Source organism: Penicillium daleae (assembly GCF_028827525.1).
Source record: "Penicillium daleae strain IBT 16125 chromosome Unknown utg000002l_segment0_segment0, whole genome shotgun sequence".
Classification (NCBI taxonomy): domain Eukaryota; kingdom Fungi; phylum Ascomycota; class Eurotiomycetes; order Eurotiales; family Aspergillaceae; genus Penicillium; species Penicillium daleae.
In genome coordinates this window covers 3,538,264-3,560,171 of record NW_026623150.1, presented here as the reverse complement: position 1 = coordinate 3,560,171, position 21,908 = coordinate 3,538,264, and the positions used below count along the sequence as shown (strand labels likewise).

Sequence of the window (21,908 nt, the reverse complement as noted above, 5' to 3'; positions counted from 1 at the left end):
GAGAATTTCCCCCAGTCATATGTAAAAGAATATCGATTGATGAGGTGATACTAGCTGTCCTGTTCAGAATGAGAGATACGACAGTAAAGTAGTCTCCTGTAAATACTGAATAACATCAACCCATCGTCTTCACGTAATCAAGGAATGACTCTTTTTCGCTTCGAGGCTTTCACCATCAAAGGACTGGCGAGATCACTGATTCCCACACTAATCAATTCCGGGATATCAGTCGAAGCACCTTCTATAGTCGAGCTGCCTCTTTCTTTCTCATCCGCCAATTCAAATTCAAATTCACTCAAGAGAGTGCTCATCAGCTTGTAAATGTTTGTCATAGCCACTGTTTTTCCGATACACTGTCGGCCCCCCAGCCCGAAATGCATCAGGAGTTTAGATTTGTTTGCAATTTCAGGGTCATCCCATCGTGCTGGATTGAAGGTATTATGATCGACACCAAACACCTCGGGGTTGTGGTGGAAGGCATGGTTGCATACGGCAATTGATGTCTTGATTGACCTAATTAGTACCTGTGATTGTATGGGTTGAGTTGCACTCACTCCGTATGGTATATGGTTGCCAGCGATAACGACACCCTCTGGCTTCATTACTCGTCTTGCTAGAGGCATTGTGAAGACAGGAGTGACTCGAAAGTTCTCCTTCATGCAGTTTCTCAAATATGGTAGGGAGCTTTCAGCCGCCGTCACAGCATAAGCACTTTCCTCTTTTTGCAAGGGTGGGAGATTCGTGTCGATCTCTGCGACACACTTTGCCATCAGATCAGGATGATGAAGGAGGTGATGGAAAAGAAGGGTTGTAGTGGCACTAGTAGTATGAGTTCCAGCGATACTGTTTGACAGCAAAGTTAGTCTTTTGGGCCGACATGTTTCGAAGTGGGGTACCTGAGGAGGTGCGCACATGAATCCAAATGCCTCTGTTTCAAGATCAGTTTGTGTCAAATGCTTGCCTGTATCAGGGTGCTTCGCATTGATAAGGTTTGTAAGAATATCTTTCCGCTCAGGTCCACTGGTTTTACTGTCGCTAGAGTTTCTCAACACGTTCAACCGGACGTTAACACAACGTGAGGCTAGATCTGCGCAAGTTTTTCGGCCTTCGAACAAGGCATTCAGACCTTTGTGGGGCACAAGTGGTAGCCATATCTTCAGTCGCGCGGTCATCATTGGCCAAGCACCAGTCACTGCGGCTAGAAGGCTATGCTCAATGACGGGTGGGACACGGGACTCGTCATTAGATACTTGAATGCCAAAAGTCTGGCTAAAAGCCAGCTCGCCAAGCGTATCGATGACATAATAATGTAAAGCTTTCTTGAGGTCAAACGTCTGGTTGGTTGACGCGAACTCGGATATTTTTCCACGGAGGATTTTGATGTTTGCATCGAGGTATTGCTCCATCTCTTTGACATAGCTGATCGAGAACGAGTGACTCATGTGGCGACGCCGAATGGAATGAGCCTAAAGGGGAATTAGAGATATAGTTCAAAAAGCTCTATTTGATGAATAAGACCGACGGATTCATCACGCATGCCGAAGATGTTCGGGTGGGCTGCTCCATAGGCATCGTAAAACTCAGTCTTTGGCATGAACTTTGCTCCGCTTTGATATATCAATTTGACAGCTTCTTCGTCAGTGATGCTCAACTTATCGGGACCATAGCGAACGATAGAGCCATGTTTTTCGTGAAGCTTTGTCAAATGGTATGGTTGTTTCAGGGTCATGAATTGATGGACTTGCCATAAATCGGTGAGCGAGGCAAGGAACGGTCCTGGATATTTGGCGAGAGGGTGGAAATATCGTTGGTAAAGGACGTAGCTGACGATACTGAAAAGCAAGGCACCCACGGATATCTCCAAGGGATGATTGATAAGATGGATTACTGACATGGTGTGCAGCTGTCTGAACACGTCCTGACGAAAAGTGATCTACCGCCGTCGAACCATGCGAGATGTTTGTTCACTTTATATCAGTTTGAACTCAACAGAGACACCCCACCTTACTGTTCTTCATACTTTATGCCACATCTCCAAAGACCTGTCAATAATCGTTCAGTATAAACATTCAGTTGTGGCGGCTGGTGACAAGGTGATTCCCCGCACTCTATTAGGTGGGAGATAATGTGGGGAACCTTGATCCCCACATAAAGTCCTCGATTTCCACGCCACGCAGGCTTGGTTGTATTATTTTAGACATGATGATTATTCTCTTCTTTTTATGTACATCCATCTGATACTAGATAAAAAGAATGCAGTTTTGGATTATCATTGATTCCGTACGTCGCAATAATCGTAGTTTCTCTCAATGTCTACTAGAATCAACATACTCAAAGAGCCTTGACTTCCATCTAGGTGATTCTCACGCTTATTCTCCCCCAAGAGTCATCTTAGACATTGATTGCAGAAAGTAATTGCCCCAGTATAATCCAGGGTGTCACTAACCAATTAATATCATTATCAATCGTTACTTCAAGACATCAAGATATTGGTGCCTCACTAATGTGGCATCCAAGTTACCCCGCGTGGAGATAGCCCTACGACTCCGAGGGCTACTCTTTTACCCGGAAATTCGGTCCTCATTCTTTACCTCCACTCAACGAATATGCGACAACGACCCAGGGACGTGCCGTATCGCATTCCTTGTGCGCAGTGTGATAAGACTTTCTCTAAGGTGGAGCACTTGAATCGCCATCAGTTGGCCCGTACGTTTTGTCATTATATATTACGCTCGCTGCCCATGCGGATATGCGGACGAGACAGCTGGTGCTGACCTGTTTTGACACAGATACTGGAGAACGTCCTTACAAGTGCCCAATTTGCACCAAAGACTTTGCTCGAAGGTAGATTCATTCCTCTCTCTACCTCTATGATCATCTATTGATTCGGTTGGCAGAGATGTGCTCCTTCGTCATCGCCGGAATCATTCCACGAAGGACCAAGAAAAGCTAAGTGTCCGTTATTGAAATCCTTCGGCAATTGGTGAAATGCAAACTAATAACGGAAACAGACGGTCCCAAAGGTGAAAGGCCAAGAACTTGCGCAAAGTCATCAAGATGGGTCCCCCGAGATCTGCATCGACGGCCACATTGATGAGATTGTCAACTCAACGATGAATGCGAAGAATCCATTCTCGGAAGTAATACCTCCAATGACGGGAAATCCCGAATTACCGGAAGTGAGAAGAGCTGCAGACTCTAATACCGATTTCTTGAATCTGCTTTTCAATTCTCCGTTTGACGACCCACTCACCTCTACTCCGGGCGTTCTGAACAACAGCTCTTCCGTGACCCTGGGGATCAACAGCCTCGTTCATCCTGCGCTGGAAGTTTTCGATAACACTGGAGTCATTAACAACACTAGAAATACTCTCAAGCCTTTGAATGATATCAGGAAAATTTGGCCGGGGAAGTCACAGTCCACCAGACGGCCGCGGTTCTGGCACGAGATTGCGTTCAATTCTCCAGATAACATATTCTCCAGCCACAATATCAGGATGTATCCGGAAAATGCCCAAGATATTGCCGATGAGATTGAGACAACTGATGTCAGTCTTACTCACGAGGTCAAAGAACGCCTTCGACTCCTAAAAACGAGGATCCTGACATGTCCCTGCAATAATGTTTTCGTTGACCAGTCGACATGTGGCCAGCGTTATCTTTGTATAAATACGACTGAAGTATTTGACCAGGGAATTTACCTGTACCTCCACAAATATCAGCCGTCATATCTAGTCTTACATCCTGCTACCTTCCACCCTGAAAACGTTTCAGAGACCTTACTGTTTGTCATGTGCATGATCGGAATCTCCTTCCTGAAGACCGAAGATGCAGCGAGTTTCATTCGACGAGCATACCCGGTATGTCAACTCAATGATATTATATTACTGAGAGAAGACTGAATTTGGGGCAGGAAATTTTGAATGAGGTATTCACTCAGTTCATTTTTGCGACAACGGAGTCTCGAGCACCGACCGAGATCCTGAATCATCTTGTGCTAGCACATCATGTTCTTTTTATATTCATTTCAACTGGGGTAAGTGAATGAATCATAGTCATGAACACTCTCAGTCTAATCGAACCGCTAGGGAAACCTTGCTCCAGAAATGTCACGAACTCTGTATCTGCATACTATGATGGTAAGACAACGCAGTTGTTTGGAGCTCAATGACTGACACCCTCGACAGACAGCCCAACAGTATGGTTTCTTCTGCTCCAAAGATAACGAGAATTTTGAGCAATTGTTACCTTTACATTTAGAGGCGAGTGTGCGATGGAAAGCGTGGAGTAGAGTGGAGTCAACGAAAAAGTACGTCATTCGGTTGTATGTCAGTTTATTGTCTAATCTTCTTCTCCACAGTTTGATCATAGGTCTTGTTTTGCATGACTCCTGGCTATCGGACCTATTTACAATAAACCCGATCATACGTACGGATGCCATATGCCTCTCGCTTCCCCAAGAAAATGCCCTCTATCTGGCACCATCAAGCAGGAAATGGGAAGAGTTTTCAAGAGTCGCATCTCACGTCAACCAAATTCTTGAATTATCAGCCTATGGCTTTACACTGCCCACTCTACAGGGCAGGACACATGCCTTTTCCCTATACGGGCTTCTGTGCACTGCGTTGCTCCGTGTGACTGCAGATACCCACCGGTTGATTCGCAGCTCCGACTTGATCCCTCCAGAACAGCGTCGATACGTGCCTTGCAACACGTTTCGCTTAGATAGAGGTGCCAGTGTTTCTGCTCCGCTTCTGACGGAAATGATTCAGCTTTACGAGGATACTCTCAGGAACTCTAATCCAAACTGCATTGTGATCTGGCACAGTGTCTGTATCTTGCTGACGGTAGATATTGACGTCCTCGGACGTGCCGCTGGTCGTGACGGCGCTGAGTCCATGGTGGAAGCCCGCAAAGCTCTCGCTTCTTGGGCACAAACTGCTTCCGCACGAAGAGCGTGTCTTCATGCAGCTCAAACCTTCAGGATCTTGTCCCATCGCAAGCCTGCAGATGGTACTGCATTCCAGTCGGTTCGCACGCTGTTCATGGCCGCCCTAGTCCTCGGGATGTATATACTGACCAACTCAACATTCCCACAAGCAGACAGTAGTGATGATGGGACTCCCTTTGATCTAGCCAATGCTGACGTTGACTGGAGGATGGTAGGCGACGAGGGATTTTCATCTTCAGAATTGTCAATCACAGAAGACACAGGGAGAGTAGAGCATGAGGCTATCAGATTCATCCGTTTTGGTGGACCAGTTGTCATCGATCGAAAAATCTATTTTCCAGGTGCTCGTCATGCCCAGCGCATTATTCTAGAGTTTGCTGGCCTTCTGGACGAAGTGGGAACACACTGGATGGCTGATTATGCACGGCTATTGTATATAATTCATGACATGATGACTGACTGAGAACTTGATACTGAAACAGAGGAGAGAATTTCTAGAAACCATGCCATCTGTCATTAGCTTGATGGGACTTTGCTGTCTTCATCCGACAGGTGACCATTGGAGATCTGGTTTGATCTCTAAATATCGCTTCATATTCCGATCAGAATATCACATAATCTCGTGCATGGGTATACTGTATCATGGTCGAGGAGAATTACAGGCAGTTGAAAGTAGTGATCAACTTAAAGACCAATATCAAGCAGTGGTCCCGGGGCAAAGCACGGCGGCGAGTAGGTCACATGACCTGTCATCCCCGGCCAAGCCACCACCGCCGCCTCCGTTTCGTGCTCTCTCAACAATCGGTGAACACTCCAAATAAGGCAGAAGAAGAAAGCCAGGCTCTACCCAAACATCAACATGAGTGACGCCTATGAACGCGAGCAGTAAGTCTCCCACTGCACGCTGATTACTACCAGCTGGCGCCAGCCAGCTCCTTGATTCACCCTGAAGCCGACATCTCGCCGAAGGACGGATCGCTAACAGCCGATGTATAGGCAGAACAATGCGCTTCTTAGCGGTCTTTCATCAAAAGTCTCCGCTCTCCGATCTGTGACAATCGATATCCATGACAATGCGCGGGATCAAGGTACTATCGACCACACGGTACGTCTGAACAGATGAGTGCTATGAGCTAGAACAGGTGCATCGGGAGGCTTTTTAAGATCGCAGATATCGGTTTGAATTTGACTGACATTTAACTCTTTTCCAGAGCGAAGTCTTCTCTTCCTTCTCGACGAACCTCAAAGGTAGCGCCTCCCGCTTGACTCGAATGGCAAAGCAAGGCGATACAGTCGCAGTGCTGAAGGTCGCTGGTATCTGTATTGCCGCTGGACTGCTCATTTACATCATTCTTGGCTGGATCTTTTGAGTGGTAGCCCGTTGCCCGATATTACTTTGGTTGTTTTGATCACCCCTTGTTGCCACCTCTACGTCCCCGCCGAGGCTCCCAGTCACTAATCTCGCTGGCCCGAGATGTGTTCCTATACCTCGATGACACTGTTGTGTCGAGCCATAGTCGCCTCCATCTTCCTAGAACCCTAATATTTGTCCCTTATCTCGGCCGTCCTTGATGTCGCTCCCCGTCTGCCCGTTACACTACAACCCTGGGCTCGGGGCCTCAGTACACCGAAAGTCGCCACATGTCCATTGTCATATCACCTCTCAATCACTAGATTGATGTCTTTACGAAATCTGCAAACCAGCGAGCGGAGTTGTATATGGTGTGAAGGAAATAGCTTATGCCTGCATTTTGGTTGCGAGGGCCTTGTTTTGATGTTACTTTGATTCTGTGTTATTAATTCATTCTGCTGGTACTTGAGAACATAATTATTGTGCAAATAATTCCTGAGCTGATCCAGATGCCCGTCTTTTTTCCATCATCAAGTACCGGGCATTGTGATTCCTGTTTGCTTACGATGCCTGTTCGAGGCGATTCAAGTCCTTTGTATAACAACATTCATTTTATCCCATAGCCCACTACGCGGCTGATTATTCCACTGTCAAGTGTCCAACCCAAGGTGTTCTTACGAATTTCCGATCATGGCGTCCAAGTATGCTGCGCTATGCCACGAGTAACACCACATGGAAGAAGACCAGACCAAGGATGCAAGAACGCCAAACAACGAGTTACACGTATTGGGTAGAATTGGAAGATGGCTTTGCCTATAAACGATGAGTGCTACGTAACTGGCTAATAACGGTATCGAAGGCAAAGTCTATAGTGGGCCAAGATTCTGCCTATTCAAGCACAGAAGTTGATGTTCATACTCCAGCCGTCTAGGGAGTACGTGCCACCATTCTTATGTCCAAGGCACTGGTCGATAATCTAGAGCCACGTTAGCAATTTTAATAGCTTTATGGCAAGAGCCGTAGGGACAATTCGAAATGAATATGTTGATTGTATACGTCAAGGGTGCTATCCCAGCACGACTGTTGATCAGGGATGTTGAATGGGGTAAAAGTTCCGGTATGACGGTTACTACCATGCTATGGCTATAATGTAACAATTAGAGATTGTTTCGCCTAAGGAATTATGGTCTATAACTTAGCGGGAGATTGCTTACAGTCTCAGCCTTGACCGTCTATATCTCACAACTACAAAACAGCTGTAATAAGTATTAGCTTGAAAGCATCTTCAAAAAAAATTCTAGATCGGTTATCCTTCCACCCTATATATTTGTTAACTCATATTGCGGTAATTTAGAAGATCAGTAGAATTAAGACAAGTTTGGGATCCGCCTTGCGAATAGCAGTCAGCAGCGTTGGCGGTAGTAGCCAAGAGGGTCGCGACTGGTAAAAGAACTGTGTAGAACTGCATTGCTCGTGATGGAAGAATGATTTTTAAATCAAAGTGCGATGTGCTGATGCGTATTTTGTTCTGGATAGACTCGAGGCTGGAAATGAAGTAGTGAGTAGTGCATGTTATATAAATCGTAAGATAGACTGGGAGCGATGTGGACTTTATCATCTGAAACTTAATGTTTGGAGGTTTCCCCGATCTCCTTGCGCACGTAGTAGATCTAAACATAGGAGGTATCGATCCCCCTGAATCTGCCCCCACTGTTCTTTTAGCACTACGGGAGGGCATAGCGAGAGAGTGCTTACCATGTATCCAAAGACCGCGGAGAACATCGTGATCTCACGTACCATAGTACTCCGCATCCATCTTGAGCCTTAAATGGCCTCCCTTAAAGTATCAACTTAGACCAAGAATGTCTGCTTCAAGCAGCACTCGTGCGGTCTTCTTAAATGGCTTGGCATGCCGAATCTGGGGGTGGCATGCCGATGGAACACTTGCCTAAGACGGCATTCCTGCGGGTGGGGGCATCTGAAGCTTGAGGATTCACACAACCGAAAAAGAGTCAAGTGACACGGTCTTGGCAGATGGATTTAATGAATCTGTTATTTATCATGTCAGCCAGGAAAATCCAGCTATTGTTCAAGTAGTTTCGACTCCGTTCGACAACATACGAGTGGCCGTCTGTGTTCTCTCGCTCTTTCAAGCCGATTGAACGCCGTTGATCGGGCATTGAGCGCATCATGACGAGAGCCTGGAATTATCAAGCTTTACTCACCGGAGCCGCTATAGCAATGGCTCTACTATTCCTCGTTGCGCAGCTTCTTCGGTCACACAGTCGCAGTGGCATCGCAATCTTCAACAGAGACCTTCCCCCAATTCCCGAGTATAGCGACAAACCAGGGGTTGAAAAAAACCAGCCAATGAATCAGAGATTGAGTCCCAAACAACGACGACAAGCAACCATCAGAAAAGCCCTCGAAACAATGGGATGACGCCTGGGACGATATGGGCTTGTGGCCTAATGTGTCAAAGTCAACGCCAATACCTGCATCGGTATCTACAGGCTAGATCCTCCCAACAAATCACATATCGCACGGCACAGTTGAGAAATATGTGCGCTCGATTCTAGACTTTGAGATCGACTCCAGCCCCGGTTTCGAGCGGGTATCTTGTCCATCAAAGATTGGACCCCGAGATAGTCCGCTACGGGACCAGGCAGCCAGCAGCGGACAGGTGCGATACTTCTTCGCCCTGAACCTTCACCAATCTACCGGGATCATCTTTCGGCTGATGAGCAGCATCGTCGAAGCAATCCGCTTCTTGGGAGCAGAGCATTGCGCGACTTCAATCGTAGAAGGCCGATCCGACGACGGGACATATGAAATCCTTGCAGCGCTCCAGATGCACGTTGAAGCCATGGGTGCGCAATTCTTCCTCTCCACTGGCAATATCAACCAAAAGCAGAAGACAAGGACCGAACCAAGCGTTTATCGGAGCTGCGCAACAAAAGCCCTCGAGCCCCTCAAAGTCAGCGCTGCCACCGACCCAATCAACGAGCTGTCTGGCAAGTTCTCACCAGATGCGCTTATCATTTCATCATTGACGTCGCCCCTATGTCCGGAGGACATTCTCGAATTGGTCTTCCAGCATGTTAGCTAAAACGCGCATATGACCTGTGCCTTTGATTGGATCCGGGATGGGACACTTTTCTACGACGTTTGGGTCTCGCGCTCGCTGGTCGGTAATACGTTCTTTGAGATCCTGCACGACGACTCCTGGTCTCACAATTAGGATCTCTTTTGGGATGACCCAGATAGTAGGCGCCGGTTCGAGGCGTTCCAGCCCTCCCAGGTGTACCCGCCCTGGGGTGGGATGGCCGTTCTAGACGCGGCGCCATTTGCTGAGGGTGTGGTTAGTTTCCGGTCTTCGATGCCTGGGGAGTGTTTGACCGGAGAACCTATGTTGTTGGCAAAAGATCTTTATCGGCGGGGGCGGGGCAAGATTCTGGCTGTGCTGACGCTCAATCATGCTTATTCAGAAGATGAGGCCGCTGGCACGAAGGCTGTGCGAGGCAATGTCCATGGTCGTGTTAATGTTTCAAGGTCGAGTCTGGATCAAGAGGAGACTGTAAGTTGGCAGCATGGGCCGCGGGCGATGGTCGAGTGTCTTCCCACTCTGATAATCAGAGTTGAGTCCAGCCAACATAGACTTGGTGATGATAACGATAATGTCTAGATCCGCATTTTGATTGGACACCTGTTTCTGCTCAGCTTGGAATTTCAATGGAATATATGAGATATTTTTGTGCTTGGCCTGAGTGCGTAAAGAGTCGCCATGACCTCTTTGTTCTACACGTACTCCATACCCTCGTCCATAGTTCATACTCCTTTTCGCCGAAATCGAAGCAAACTGATACGCGTCCGCTCAGCCTAACAGCCCCTAGACACAAGAGGCAGTCCGTCCCACGCTAGCGGAATACCCGAAGAAGACCCCTATTTTCTATATAGCTCTGTCCCATGTGGCGCGATCGCATGGCCCGATTGGTACCGTTGACAGCGCGAAAGGTCTTATCCCTCATTCTTGGCAGCTGTTGATCTGCCCGAAACACGCAGCTCTTGGGTCCCGCTTAAGCTCGGCTGATACTCCGGTTGTCCAGCTCTCCAAGTTAACTACGGAGTACCTAGCGCTTGAAGTGTCAAGTAATCTGCGGCTGATTTTCGGAAACTGCGTCAGATCAACGATAACCCTGGTAAGAAATAAGCAACATACAGTACCCGCCCTCGGTACGAGTTATCCCGAGATGACGATGATAATTCTACTGGAGGCAAGTAATCCTACTTGCCCAAGATTCAGTCTTAGATCAGAGTACATACGCCAGTAGCCGGTAAAATAAGATCGACCGTTGAATCAAACTGGAAGCGCCGAGACTCGGCGACAAAAAAATAGCTATCCGCCAGAGCTGCCTCAACTGTACCCGTAGTGGGGCACGATCTGATTTTCGCAGGTCTGGCGTGCCGCATATCTGGACGGCAATTGGCATTGCGAACGAAACTCTGCGGCCACCCCCACCGGCCCGGCTAGGCACAAGTTCAGTAAAACATGCTTAGTAGTAGACTGCTGTGCTATCTTTCTTCTGAATGGAGCATATGTACAATAGTTACAAATGTGAGCGATTATTATTAATGTGGTTTAGTGCCAAGGTCAACTCGGAAGATGTCAACCGAGCTGATAACGCTAGCCGAGACTGGGCAATTCTCTTAGAGTGCCTGAACTTAGTATTGATTGATTTTTCCACGCGCTGTCGGCGGGTTTCTTGGTGCGAGTTGTGGCGTGCTTTAATGAGGAATAGCCACCAATAAAGGTGTTGGTTTGTAGAGTAGCTAAAGAGGACCGTGCTGGTGCCGAGCATGTAGGATAACTACTTGGAGTATGTGATAATCAAGGAGATATCTATGGAAAACGGAGTTCATGTTCTCACACTCGCCGAAACTTGAACAGTTGGAAGAAATTTGATTTTATAGGTTGTGTCCACTATATTGAGTTTGATGACTCGGTTCATGCCGCTGAAAAGCTACTATGCCTTGTCTTGGAATACATCTAATACTTCAAACCGTACACCGAGCACTGAATACAGCTGCTCTAAGAGTCTAGAATGTAACGATGTACTCCGTATGTCACCTAGACATGTTTAAGAAAAGCCGTTCTTGAAAAAGCTCACCGTCAATGATCTGCTTCGGAGTGGGGCCGGCCGGGCCAGGAAAACCCTGATGAGGACCTTGAAACGGGAGTTAGAATATTTTTCAAGCTACAATATGTAGATACGTAGAAAATACAATAGCCATTACTTTTTTGCCTGAATATTCTTTGGCAATTTAGCCGGATCCTGATGTCATCTTCTTTATGAGATCGCTGTTAGCTTTACATTGACAGAAGTAGATGAAAGATCCTATATTTAGGTCCTAGAGTCGGGTCTTGGGTGTGTAATTTCTAAATTAAATGGCGACGTCAGTAATTACCAGTGCATTATCGGGATGGCGACACAGACACGCAATGCAATCGGGCAGAGAAACCGGGACGAGGTCGGGATTCCGGTGGAGCGGGAATGCCCGAACCCGCATGTGAAGGCATCCCGATAGGGCCCGTGGCCGGCACCAGGCCGAGACAGAAGACCGTGAACGCTAGGGGCCTAGGGTAAGGGCTACACGGTCGGTGTATTGCATGGTGGCATTCAATCTTGGAGCAATCCTAGTAGTGATCACAGTCGTACAATAAACCTCCGTTAGGACGTTTATAAGTGTTATCAGCTAGGTTCAAGGCAAGACGAAAATATCAAGAACCAAACGCCACATCAGAGAGCCCCATCGACAAGCAACAGGGATCCATACAGTGCCCGAGACCTTATCTTGGGTGGACAGGTTTGCGGCCCCTCTGGCCATGGTTCATCGATACCACTCACGTCAGGGCAGCCAAATGGTTAACTTTGGCCCGGAAAGTCTTGAAGGTGGGTGGGTGTTTTGTTGTGTGGCCGGTGAAGAGTTTGACATCGATGGTGGGTCCTTTTGGGCAGATCGGCGACATTTCAGGAAATAACAGTCCTTACTATGTACTCCGTACAGTGGTACTTTAGAGACTCGTTACTATAGTTCAAGAACCAGCTGAATGATTAAACAATCGTACAATGTCATATTATTAGATGGGGTCTGAAATCAAATAAAATGGTTACCGTATAGAGTAGTCGAAGTGGACCGTGATTGATAGGGCAGGCCTGTCATCGAATTAGAAACATGGCTACGCATGGCACACCGGAATGGAGTCATGGACAAATAGAATTTCCACATTTTTTGAGTCAATGTCTACAGCAGGGCATCGTATGTATATGCAGTGTGTGTAGTTGCTTGTTGTAGCATTGACCAGGGTCTTGCTCTTGAGCAAGTACGGAATACTCCTCGGGAGTTAGTATAGAATACCTTCCAGCTTTATGCCACTTTGGGTACAATCACCTGCTATCATCATAGGCCTGGACCTGCGTGTCAGGGCACCTATGCATGAAATGTAGACTAGGCTATCTGCAGCTTAATGGGTCGCACGAACGCATGCCTCGGAGGTCGTGTTTCATCGGATAGTACTGGTCATGTATGGTACTTTGAGATGGTGCAAAAAGTATGTATGATCTGTATGTATGTCACACCATGGACTGCAGACGATCGCTCCCGGAAAATTGTGATAATGTTGTGTAACGTGAATGTTTTGCAGGCTTCAGATCGTCGAACGGGATCGATCGAAGCCCTAGAGGAGGACTGTGCGGGAAGGGCGATCCCGAAGGAATAATGGCGTGATGGGAGGAATGGATAAATGAAGGCCCCGCGGCAGATGGGCTGATAAGACGGGTACTTGAAAATAGTTCACATAGTTCAGCTGATAGAGAGTCCATCGCTTCTGAGTCGTCCTAGGATGATTGATTCAAGTGTATAGACTCTAGTATAGGCTTCAGATCTAAAATAATTGCTTTCCTCGGTTGGCTTTCATATGATCCTACTATGGCGCTGACGTAACGACTCAATTGTGCCAGATGAACGTCAACTGCCTAAAAGGAATAATCCCACGCTGACGTCTTGTGATCGAGTCGTTTACTTCTTATTAAGCCCCCCTATTCCATCCTCTTCTAGCATTGTTAAGACATAATATTTAGCCCCTCCCGTCTTAGTAGCTGACCCTCTCCTCCTTATCTTTGACCTACCAGCTTAGTCAATCCATCTCGCAGCATCGCTATCGCCACTTTGTACGGAAACGGCACCACTCCACTTCGACTTCAGTGGGACCCGTTTGGTCGGACCGGAGAGGCCATTCTGGACATGCTCCCGTAGATCAGGATAAGCCAAATTTCGAGTCACAGACCCGTTTATTTTTTTCTGGTTCTTGATTTCTCAGCTTTCGCTTTTGCTCTCTCTCTCACACCCGCCTCACGGCCTACTTGACCGTGAAAAAAAAAATTCAGAACACTGCGATTGTTCTTCTACACTCACCCTCATCAACCCTTCCCTTCGCTGATTCAATCGCTGCCCGATCGCGGCGGCGGGCAAAAACCCTGAAATGGCGCTCAGCTTCTTCAGTGGCACCGGAAGCGCCAGCAACGCCAAGTACTTTGACATTCGGTGAGTGGGACCGCTCTCATGCGCGTAAAGTGTCGGCGCTGACCATCTCCAGCTTGACCGATGAGTACATCGTTTTTCGCGGCGGCGAGCATGAAGCCGCCAGCGCCCATCTGAAAGGTACTCTGGTGCTCTGTCTGTCGGAGCCGCTTACAATCAAGCACATTCGGTTGCAGCTGACGGGCATGTCGCGCGTTTGGTATGTGAACCCCTCCGCCGCCCGCCGGAAGACCCCGCGGCCGCAAGACAAAACCGGGAAATTTTTAAAAAACTAACAATATTGATTTTCTATAGCTGGCACCTCCCGTCTAGTTCGACCGCCGGCGGCCGCAAGTCCTGGAGAGAACGAGTCTTCTACGATAAGATATGGCGATTCCGCGATCCTGGCAAAGGCAAGACCGAGATTCTGGCGGCGGGCAACTACGAGTACCCATTCGACGTGGTCCTAGAGGGCTCTATGCCCGAGAGCGTTGAGGGGCTGTCGGAGACCTGGGTGATGTACCGCTTCAAAGCGGAGATCGGGCGCAAGTATGCCAAAGACATTGTTGCACGGAAACCGCTGCGGATCATCCGAACTCTTGATCCCAGCGCTCTGGAACTGTCCCATGCGATGGTGAGTTGGCGATCGGCCCCGGTCCGGCCCCGTAGGATTATTTGCTGACAGCGTCTGACAGTCTGTGGACAACATCTGGCCAAACAAGATCGAATACTCCATCAGCACTCCGACCAAGGCCGTCGTCTTCGGCACCTCCATTCGGGTCGATTTCAAGCTGATCCCGCTGCTGAAGGGTTTGCGCATCGGACAAATTACGTCACAGCTGATCGAAAGCCACGACCTCACGCTAAACCCGGAAGATCCTGACTCCGTACGCAATACCTACAAGATTACCCGGACGATCTTGACCGACGAGCATGAGGTGGATGAGGATAATGTCGAGATCATCGACGAGGCCGCCGAGGGCTACCAGTTCACGCGGTATCTCGATATGCCGCAGACATTGACCCGGTGTCTGCAGGATACGGATACCAAGGGCATCAAGATTCGCCATAAGATGAAGTTCCGCATTCAGCTACACAACCCTGACGGTCATGTCAGCGAGGTGAGTTTGAGAGAATCTCGCCTATCACTTGTTTTTTTTTTTTCCTTCAAACTAACTGTTACGATGCAGCTGCGCGCGACTCTCCCCGTATCCATCTTCATCTCCCCCAACCTGCCCATTGACGAGAACAACAACCTCCGTGACCAGACCCCCGCCGCCGCCCGGAGAACGGTGGACGACTTTGCCCACCAGGCCCCGCCGTTGTACAGCGAGCACCAATTCGATCAGCTGTACAGCGAGCTCGACCCTAGCGGATACCGCACTCCAGGCCCCGGCAGCGGCCCCGGCACACCGTTTGGGCCTCTGAGCCGTAACATCTCGGCGGATAATCTGGCTTCGATGAACGCCCTGACCACCAGTGATATTTCAGCTTCCGCGCTACACAGCCGTCTCACAACGCTGCACGCTAATCGCCTCGGTCACCAGTCACCCGGCGATCCGTCGCCCGACTCTCCTACCGAGAGTCACCCCAACTCACGACAGCTTAATGTCCATTTCGGAGACTATTTCGGACCTTCATCCGGATCCAACTCACACAGTCCTGGCAGCCCCGAGCTCTCCCGCCGAGCATCGGACGAGGTGGATCACGACCACATCCCATCTGGCATGGCCACACCTTTCCACCCTCAGTATGCCGAGGTTGAGACGCTCAGCCGCGTGCCTAGCTACTCGACTGCGGTCCGCGCCGTGGTAGGTCCTTGTGACTCCAATCTCCCGGCCTACAATGCAGTTATTGCCGGTGACCTGCCCACTCCGCCGGTCCTCCAGTCCCCCCAGCAGGCTCACATTCGCAGTGGCCGTAGCAGCGGGTTTACCACACCTCTAGAGGTGAATCGCCCCGGATACTTCCATGCACCCGGCACCAACGCTGACGATGCCGAACGCAGACTCCGATTAGTGCAAGCTCGCGCTAGAGGATGAAGAGAATTCACTCAACCGATACCCACTGCTCATTGCTCACTCCTCCACCCCCGACTCTCTTACCTCGAACCTGCACCTCTCTCCTTCCCCTGGATTCGATCTTCTGAAAAGTTCCCCTCGTCAGTGCTGGACACGACCCCATCCCATGTTCTCCATTCATCTCATGTTTTTTCCCGAGCCGAAATACTTCTACACACGCTAGAAGTTTCATTTCACTCGGGATCTTGCCCGTCTTCACCGCATCTCATAGGAAATGGTTCATACCCTGCTTTCGTTCTTGTTTTCTCGGCGTTCGGATACTATCTTCTCCATAGACAGGATGGGAGTCATCTCATAGACGGGCATGATCGTTTTTGTTTTTTCTTCATTTCTTGTCTACGAACCAACTGAATGGGAGAACCAGCCTCCTGCAGCACGAGTCACGCATCTGAATGAATTTGATTTGAAACGCATGTACTCTAATAATCTCGTGGCATGTACGTGACTTTTCTCATAAGAACTCTTCTCAAACGAAAACGTACTTTTTCCCTCGAAGGACTCCTGCTTTCCTCTCGACATTTCGACTTGGCTCATTTTCTAGCTGTATCGGGTCAAAGCCGGTCGATCAACGCTCTGCTATGCCCGGTCCAAGGTCATTGAACAATGCAACCTCGCGATCCGCTTTCGATGGTTCGGACTCCACCAGGTTGTGGCGTCGAACAGCCCAAGGACTTCCCGAGGACGTGGTTACATGATACTAGCGCGTAGAGCTACGTAGGTCTGTCAACAACGGGGAACAACACAGACCAACATCCAAACAATAAAGAAAGTGAGCTTCGAAAGGTTAAACCACAAAAATCATGCTCCTATACCACCGGGCATCATCATTGCAGTCTCATTTTTTAGCGTTGGGCCTAAACAGCCACAAACCGGCGGGCAGTGACCTCATCGGCGTTTTCGACCGCCGATCGCCAGGTCAAAGAATGCGAGGGCCATCCCACCTTCCACGCCCAAAAAGAAACCAACATCCACCAAGCTCAGTCATACTACCCCCACTTGGACTCTTTACACATTTTCAATAGTCCTCGTCTGTTCTTCCCCCTAGTCCGTCCAGAGTCTAGCGCTTAGTATCTCAGCCACAGGTGCCACAACACCGTGCGAGACTACTGATCCGCCATCCCGCCTTTTCCATCTCTCCTAACAATTCCCCAGCTTTCGAGAAAGACACCAGAAGACAAAATCCAGCTTTGGAATTGCTGCCGGCAGTGGTGCTTCCTTTTGAGCTGATCTCTACGACATCTACAGCCGACCCTTCTCCTCCTCTCCCCCTGACCCAGCGTTGGGACAACTTCCCCACTTGCCGCCATGTCGACGCCCGTGAGTCCCGTGGAGTACAAGCTCCCGTCGCGCTCGACAACCGTGAGCAGCAGCCTGACCCGTCAGACATCTGTCAGCGATGACGAGGCGATCCCCGTTACCGATAGCAGCGAGGTATGTACCTAGAACCCCTGGGAGGGAAATGCGTTGAAGAGAGGGAGTGGAGTTACGGCGGAAGCGGATTCCCCGCGGTGTGAGAGAGAGAGATTGACGGCTAACACTGCTTGTCATGTCCTAGACTACCAATCTCCTGTTGGAGCGCCTGCAAGCATGGAAGCACATGTGCGGAAATCTTGAGGACTATGTCGCGACGACAGCCAAAATTTCCAAATCTCAGTCCAAGGACCACGAGAAGATCTTAAAGGTGGGGAATACATACCATGCGCGAAGGAAAGAATGACTAAATTGTGTACCTATTGCAGACTATGAGCGAACCTCTGAAGGAAGGCAACCATTTCAGCACCAGCGCTGACGGTGTCAATGGTCTGTTCGAGAACATGCGGAACAATACCCAGGTACGGACGAAATACATCTGTCTAGGTCCCGCATGGAACAGCTGCTGACGGGTTGGAAATAGGGAATGGTCAACATGTACCTCGAGACCGAGCAGAACCTGAAGGGTACCGTGCTCCCCACTTTGGAGCGCCTGCACAAGGAAATTAAGAGCAAGACTAAGGAACTCCAGTCCGGAGCTGTCAAAGGTGCCAAGGCCGTTGAGAAAGCCCGACAGGCCACTCAGAAGCATATCGAACTTCTAGGCCACCACTCGGCTTCTCACGATGCCGTTGCTAAAAACAAGATCGAGACCCAGTACGACCCTTATGTCCTCCGCCGTGGTATCAACCACCGCCTGAACAAACAGGTCACCGAGGAGAACAACCACCGCAATGACATTCTAGCGATCCAGAACTCGTTCGCAGAGTTCGAGGCTCACGTTCTCCAGACCATTCAAGGTGCACTCGAGCAATTCTTCCAGTTCATGGGCGGCCAACTGGATCGCCAGCGCGCCATGTATGCCGACATCCTGGGTACCGCTCAGCGCATCCCAGCCGACTTCGAGTGGATGAACTTTTGCGTGAGCAACGACTCCAAACTAGTGAACCCTGACTCGCCGCCCCGCTCCTTCTCCAGCATCACCTTCCCGAACATGGACCACCGCTCCACGCACCCGCTGATCGAGGGCTCTCTGCAGCGCCGCTCGCGCGCCGTCATCAAGGGCTACAGTACGGGTTACTACGTCGTGACACCCGCTCGCTACCTGCACGAGTTCAAGGATACCGACGACTTCCGCAAAGACCCCACCCCCGAGCTGTCACTATACCTGCCCGACTGTATCGTCGGCGCCATCGACGGCGCCAAGTTCAACGTCAAGGGCAAGGACGTGTCCAGCGGCAAGGTCGGCAATGCCTTCCACGCCACCACCGAGTTGAGCTTCAAGGCCCACAGCGCCAACGATGCCGAGAAGTGGTGGACCGTCATCAAGGACTGCACTCGCGGTACCGCCCTGGCCACTCCTGCTGTGTCCTCCATTACGGCTACTTCCCCCATCAGCCCCGTTGCTACTAGCCCCGCAGCTACTAGCCCGGCCGGTAGCTCCTCGCAGGCCCAGCCTCCAGTCTATGCCGAGAAGGAGAAGGCAGCTGCCGCTGCTGAAACGAGCGTCGATGCAAAGGACCATGCCGCCGCCCCTAGCTCAACAGCTGGCTTGGGCCGCTCCACCAGCACCGCTAGCCACTTCCATGGCTCTCCCGGTGGCTCCGCGGTGCAGGAGAAGTCATGACGCGAGATCTTTATGCACAATACTTCCCCTTACACGAGCTCTGTTGATTTCTGTAGTGCCTTGCTTGTCCCGAGTGGGCTATATACACGCTGGATTCCCAGGATGCAGTTCTATTTATATTCATCTTTTGCTTCTTGTTCCGGACTAAAATTTATGCTAGTGAACTCGATATGAGCGTCTCTCTCCTTGAACCTTGAGCTACTCTTTTCATTCTGCTCTTTGGTTTCGCGTATATTGCTTAACACATAGCTCATTAATATCCCGCAAATATCATGATTTTGATAAGGTTTCAAATTATTTCTCTAGCATTGAATTGTTCGTAGTAAGTCTTGCTGCGGTTTAATTGCATTCCTGGGTTTGTTGGTAGACGCGGACCAGAAAGACATGTAACTTGGCAGTGCAGGTGAAGGTCCGGTGTGATGTCGTTCTTGCGACCGTTTGTCGAGTAAAAGACAATAGCATGCAAAACCAAGATAAAGTATCACGCTCCCGAGCACCAGCGCCCAACCCTGTCTAAAACGAGGAAATAACAGACCTCGTCGCGGCTATCATGCCTGACATGTCTCGGATCCGGATGATCACATAACCCAACACCGAGGCATATTGAGCATGGATCCTGCCACCGGTAGTACATATCTTAACATAAACTAAGCAGGACCATGAAGAATCTGCCTGGCTCGATTCCCACGCCTCTCGTAGATTAAATGAAGTTTGGGATTCTTTTCCCGCGTAGGTCAAAGGCCGGAGCCTCGTGTAAGTACCGAGTCTAGTCGAGTGAAACTGTTTAGCGGGATAATTCAAGGAATACGTTTTGGCATTTACATCATCTTGAATTTGTGGTGTTGATGATGGCTCCTTTAAACTCTAACTTATAGGCGGATCCTTTGAAGAAAAGACTGAGGGGATTGGAGAGCTTTAAGGTCATAGTTCCGGTATCTTGACAGTTGTCGAGATATATATCGAAGCTGTCGCATCCGTTGTACTTTGCATGAGCTTCGCGCAGTTCTCACACGTGATGCGGTTGGTACGGGGTGTTGCGGGGTTTTGATATAAAGCTTGCCGTATTGCAGTGAGCAAGGTTGGAAGTAGTGTGATGGCAAAAGGCCAGACGTATTTAGTTAAAGTGTGAAAGATATATGGCTTTCTGGTCATAGGACCTTCCTGGTATATAGAGATATGAACGTCTCACTTTCCGGAGCGGAGGGAAAGGTGATGAATGGAGATGTTGACAGAAGTGTAGGGTTGAAGGAAAATGTAGTTTAATATACCATATATCATACCACCTTAGGTAGGATTTGTAGATGGCAAAATCAGTCTTGTGTCTTGATTTTGTTTTGTGTTTGCTGATTAAAAGGATGTCTCCGCATGTCTTAAAAGAGATCTTTCCTCTTGACCTGCAACAATACCATTTAGGGCCCATTCACAAGAATATCTTGCTGAACGGGTAATCATAGGTCAGGGGGCCCCCTGAGCTACCTTCTGCTGAAGACCTGACATGGTGCATCAACAAGTGTTAACTAAATGTACGAAAAGTAACTAAGTACACCTCCTCGAGGCTAGCCTCTAAACGAACAGTGGTTCAACACTCCAACACATCCTTCAATTCCTCCAGAACCTCGTCCTTGTAAATGATGTCCATCGAAATCACTATAGGGGCAGGATGACTAGGTATTCAGGATACATAATGCGCTAATACATGTATCATGATTCTTAGCATTTGAAACAGACATTATCTCCACTAATATTGGCGTTCAATGAAGCAGCGCTGCTAGTTCTCAGTATACACAACACTGACAGAAAACAAGATTGAGGAAACACATCTTGGAAGACAGGTAGCTTTTCTGGGTCATGTACGGCAGCAAGCAACACCAGCCATAACAAAAATCAAGTTCCCCGGCGATGGATGTGCCACCGCGTTTATATCAAGCAGCAGTCTATCATGCTCGCCAGGAATTTCAACGCGTACGGCGGACCTGTCAGTGCACTCTCGAGAGATGCGATATGTAACCTCAGTTTGTCACAGAGATGGCGGAGTACCCTGCACAACCGCCGTTCGGGTTCGTAATCGAGGTCTCAATTTGATGAATGACTTTCTTCGGAAGGGTTTGTTCAAGATTCGCTGGCGGCAACAGCGAGAAGCTTCATCCATACTGGATTTGGGTGTAATTCCACACAGCCGCTTTCCACCCTGGATCGGGCTTCGCCTTAGTGAAAACGTTCAGTGTCTGGTGTCGATGTTGAGATTTTATAACGGCCTCGGGTTGTTCGACACTCATGCTGGATGGTATTTTGTGGACATCGACTGCGAACGAGACCTTCGAGTATGTCGTTTGATTGCGTTGATGAAGCTGCCGTCGCTCGCGGAGAGGACCCTGATCTTGACATTGGAGGACTCGTGTTGGATGCGTTCTAGTGCCATGGTGCACAGAGTTTCCAGTGAAGTTCTGAAGTTCTGAATTTCAGAAGTTGATTCCTTGACCGTAGCACTGTCCACCCAAATCATACCAAGCGTTCCCATCGAACCATTCCCACCCTGCCTGCGAGCCAAGATGAATTCTTCTGCGTAGGGTTCATGTTCATGTTCATGTTTAACATATCGGTCGAGGGTCTCGAAAGTTTGAACCGTTTCGCCGGTAGACAACACCGGCAGCTCGACCTACAAATGATGGTCATGCCAGATAAGCCCATCTGCATACTCCTTCCTCGGCAAGGGTGCGTAACCAGCAGTCTCATTGTGTGGGTGGGGTTGAATTGCACTGGTTCGCCCTTAGATTTAACTCTCATGTGAAATTATATATAGCATATTTCGTTTTGGTCATCCATGGGCGAACCCCATCCTTCCAGCGGATT

The 21,908-nt window shown here is 49.1% G+C and overlaps 6 protein-coding genes across 6 annotated transcripts; 5 read left to right on the top strand and 1 right to left on the bottom strand.

The window, feature by feature from the left end:
• Positions 1-137: 137 nt before the first annotated feature.
• On the bottom strand, positions 138-1,894 carry N7458_002287 (uncharacterized protein; the record flags this gene model as incomplete). The annotated part of the gene is made up of 4 exons (XM_056905670.1): positions 138-503; positions 555-843; positions 913-1,466; positions 1,523-1,894. 4 exons carry the CDS (start codon positions 1,892-1,894, stop codon positions 138-140), a joined length of 1,581 nt encoding a protein of 526 aa, XP_056769777.1.
• A 712-nt stretch (positions 1,895-2,606) lies between these two features.
• On the top strand, positions 2,607-5,414 carry N7458_002286 (C2H2-type zinc finger protein; the record flags this gene model as incomplete). Its single annotated transcript, XM_056905669.1, has 8 exons — positions 2,607-2,706; positions 2,790-2,844; positions 2,898-2,955; positions 3,012-3,860; positions 3,914-4,036; positions 4,089-4,139; positions 4,188-4,309; positions 4,361-5,414. 8 exons carry the CDS (start codon positions 2,607-2,609, stop codon positions 5,412-5,414), a joined length of 2,412 nt encoding a protein of 803 aa, XP_056769776.1.
• Positions 5,415-5,810: 396 nt separating this feature from the next.
• On the top strand, positions 5,811-6,321 carry N7458_002285 (SNARE domain- containing protein; the record flags this gene model as incomplete). The annotated part of the gene is made up of 3 exons (XM_056905668.1): positions 5,811-5,836; positions 5,948-6,056; positions 6,163-6,321. The coding sequence occupies 3 exons, from the start codon at positions 5,811-5,813 to the stop codon at positions 6,319-6,321; spliced, it is 294 nt and encodes a 97-aa protein (XP_056769775.1).
• Positions 6,322-8,492: 2,171 nt separating this feature from the next.
• Positions 8,493-9,879, top strand: N7458_002284 (uncharacterized protein; the record flags this gene model as incomplete). The annotated part of the gene is made up of 3 exons (XM_056905667.1): positions 8,493-8,654; positions 8,821-9,402; positions 9,544-9,879. Coding segments are annotated over 3 exons (1,080 nt in total), but the record flags the coding sequence as incomplete, so codon positions are not given.
• Positions 9,880-13,842: 3,963 nt separating this feature from the next.
• On the top strand, positions 13,843-15,922 carry N7458_002283 (arrestin family protein; the record flags this gene model as incomplete). Its single annotated transcript, XM_056905666.1, has 5 exons — positions 13,843-13,904; positions 13,957-14,100; positions 14,196-14,514; positions 14,576-15,001; positions 15,071-15,922. 5 exons carry the CDS (start codon positions 13,843-13,845, stop codon positions 15,920-15,922), a joined length of 1,803 nt encoding a protein of 600 aa, XP_056769773.1.
• A 1,344-nt stretch (positions 15,923-17,266) lies between these two features.
• On the top strand, positions 17,267-19,058 carry N7458_002282 (PH domain protein; the record flags this gene model as incomplete). The annotated part of the gene is made up of 4 exons (XM_056905665.1): positions 17,267-17,392; positions 17,517-17,642; positions 17,701-17,793; positions 17,856-19,058. 4 exons carry the CDS (start codon positions 17,267-17,269, stop codon positions 19,056-19,058), a joined length of 1,548 nt encoding a protein of 515 aa, XP_056769772.1.
• Between the last annotated feature and the right edge of the window lie 2,850 nt (positions 19,059-21,908).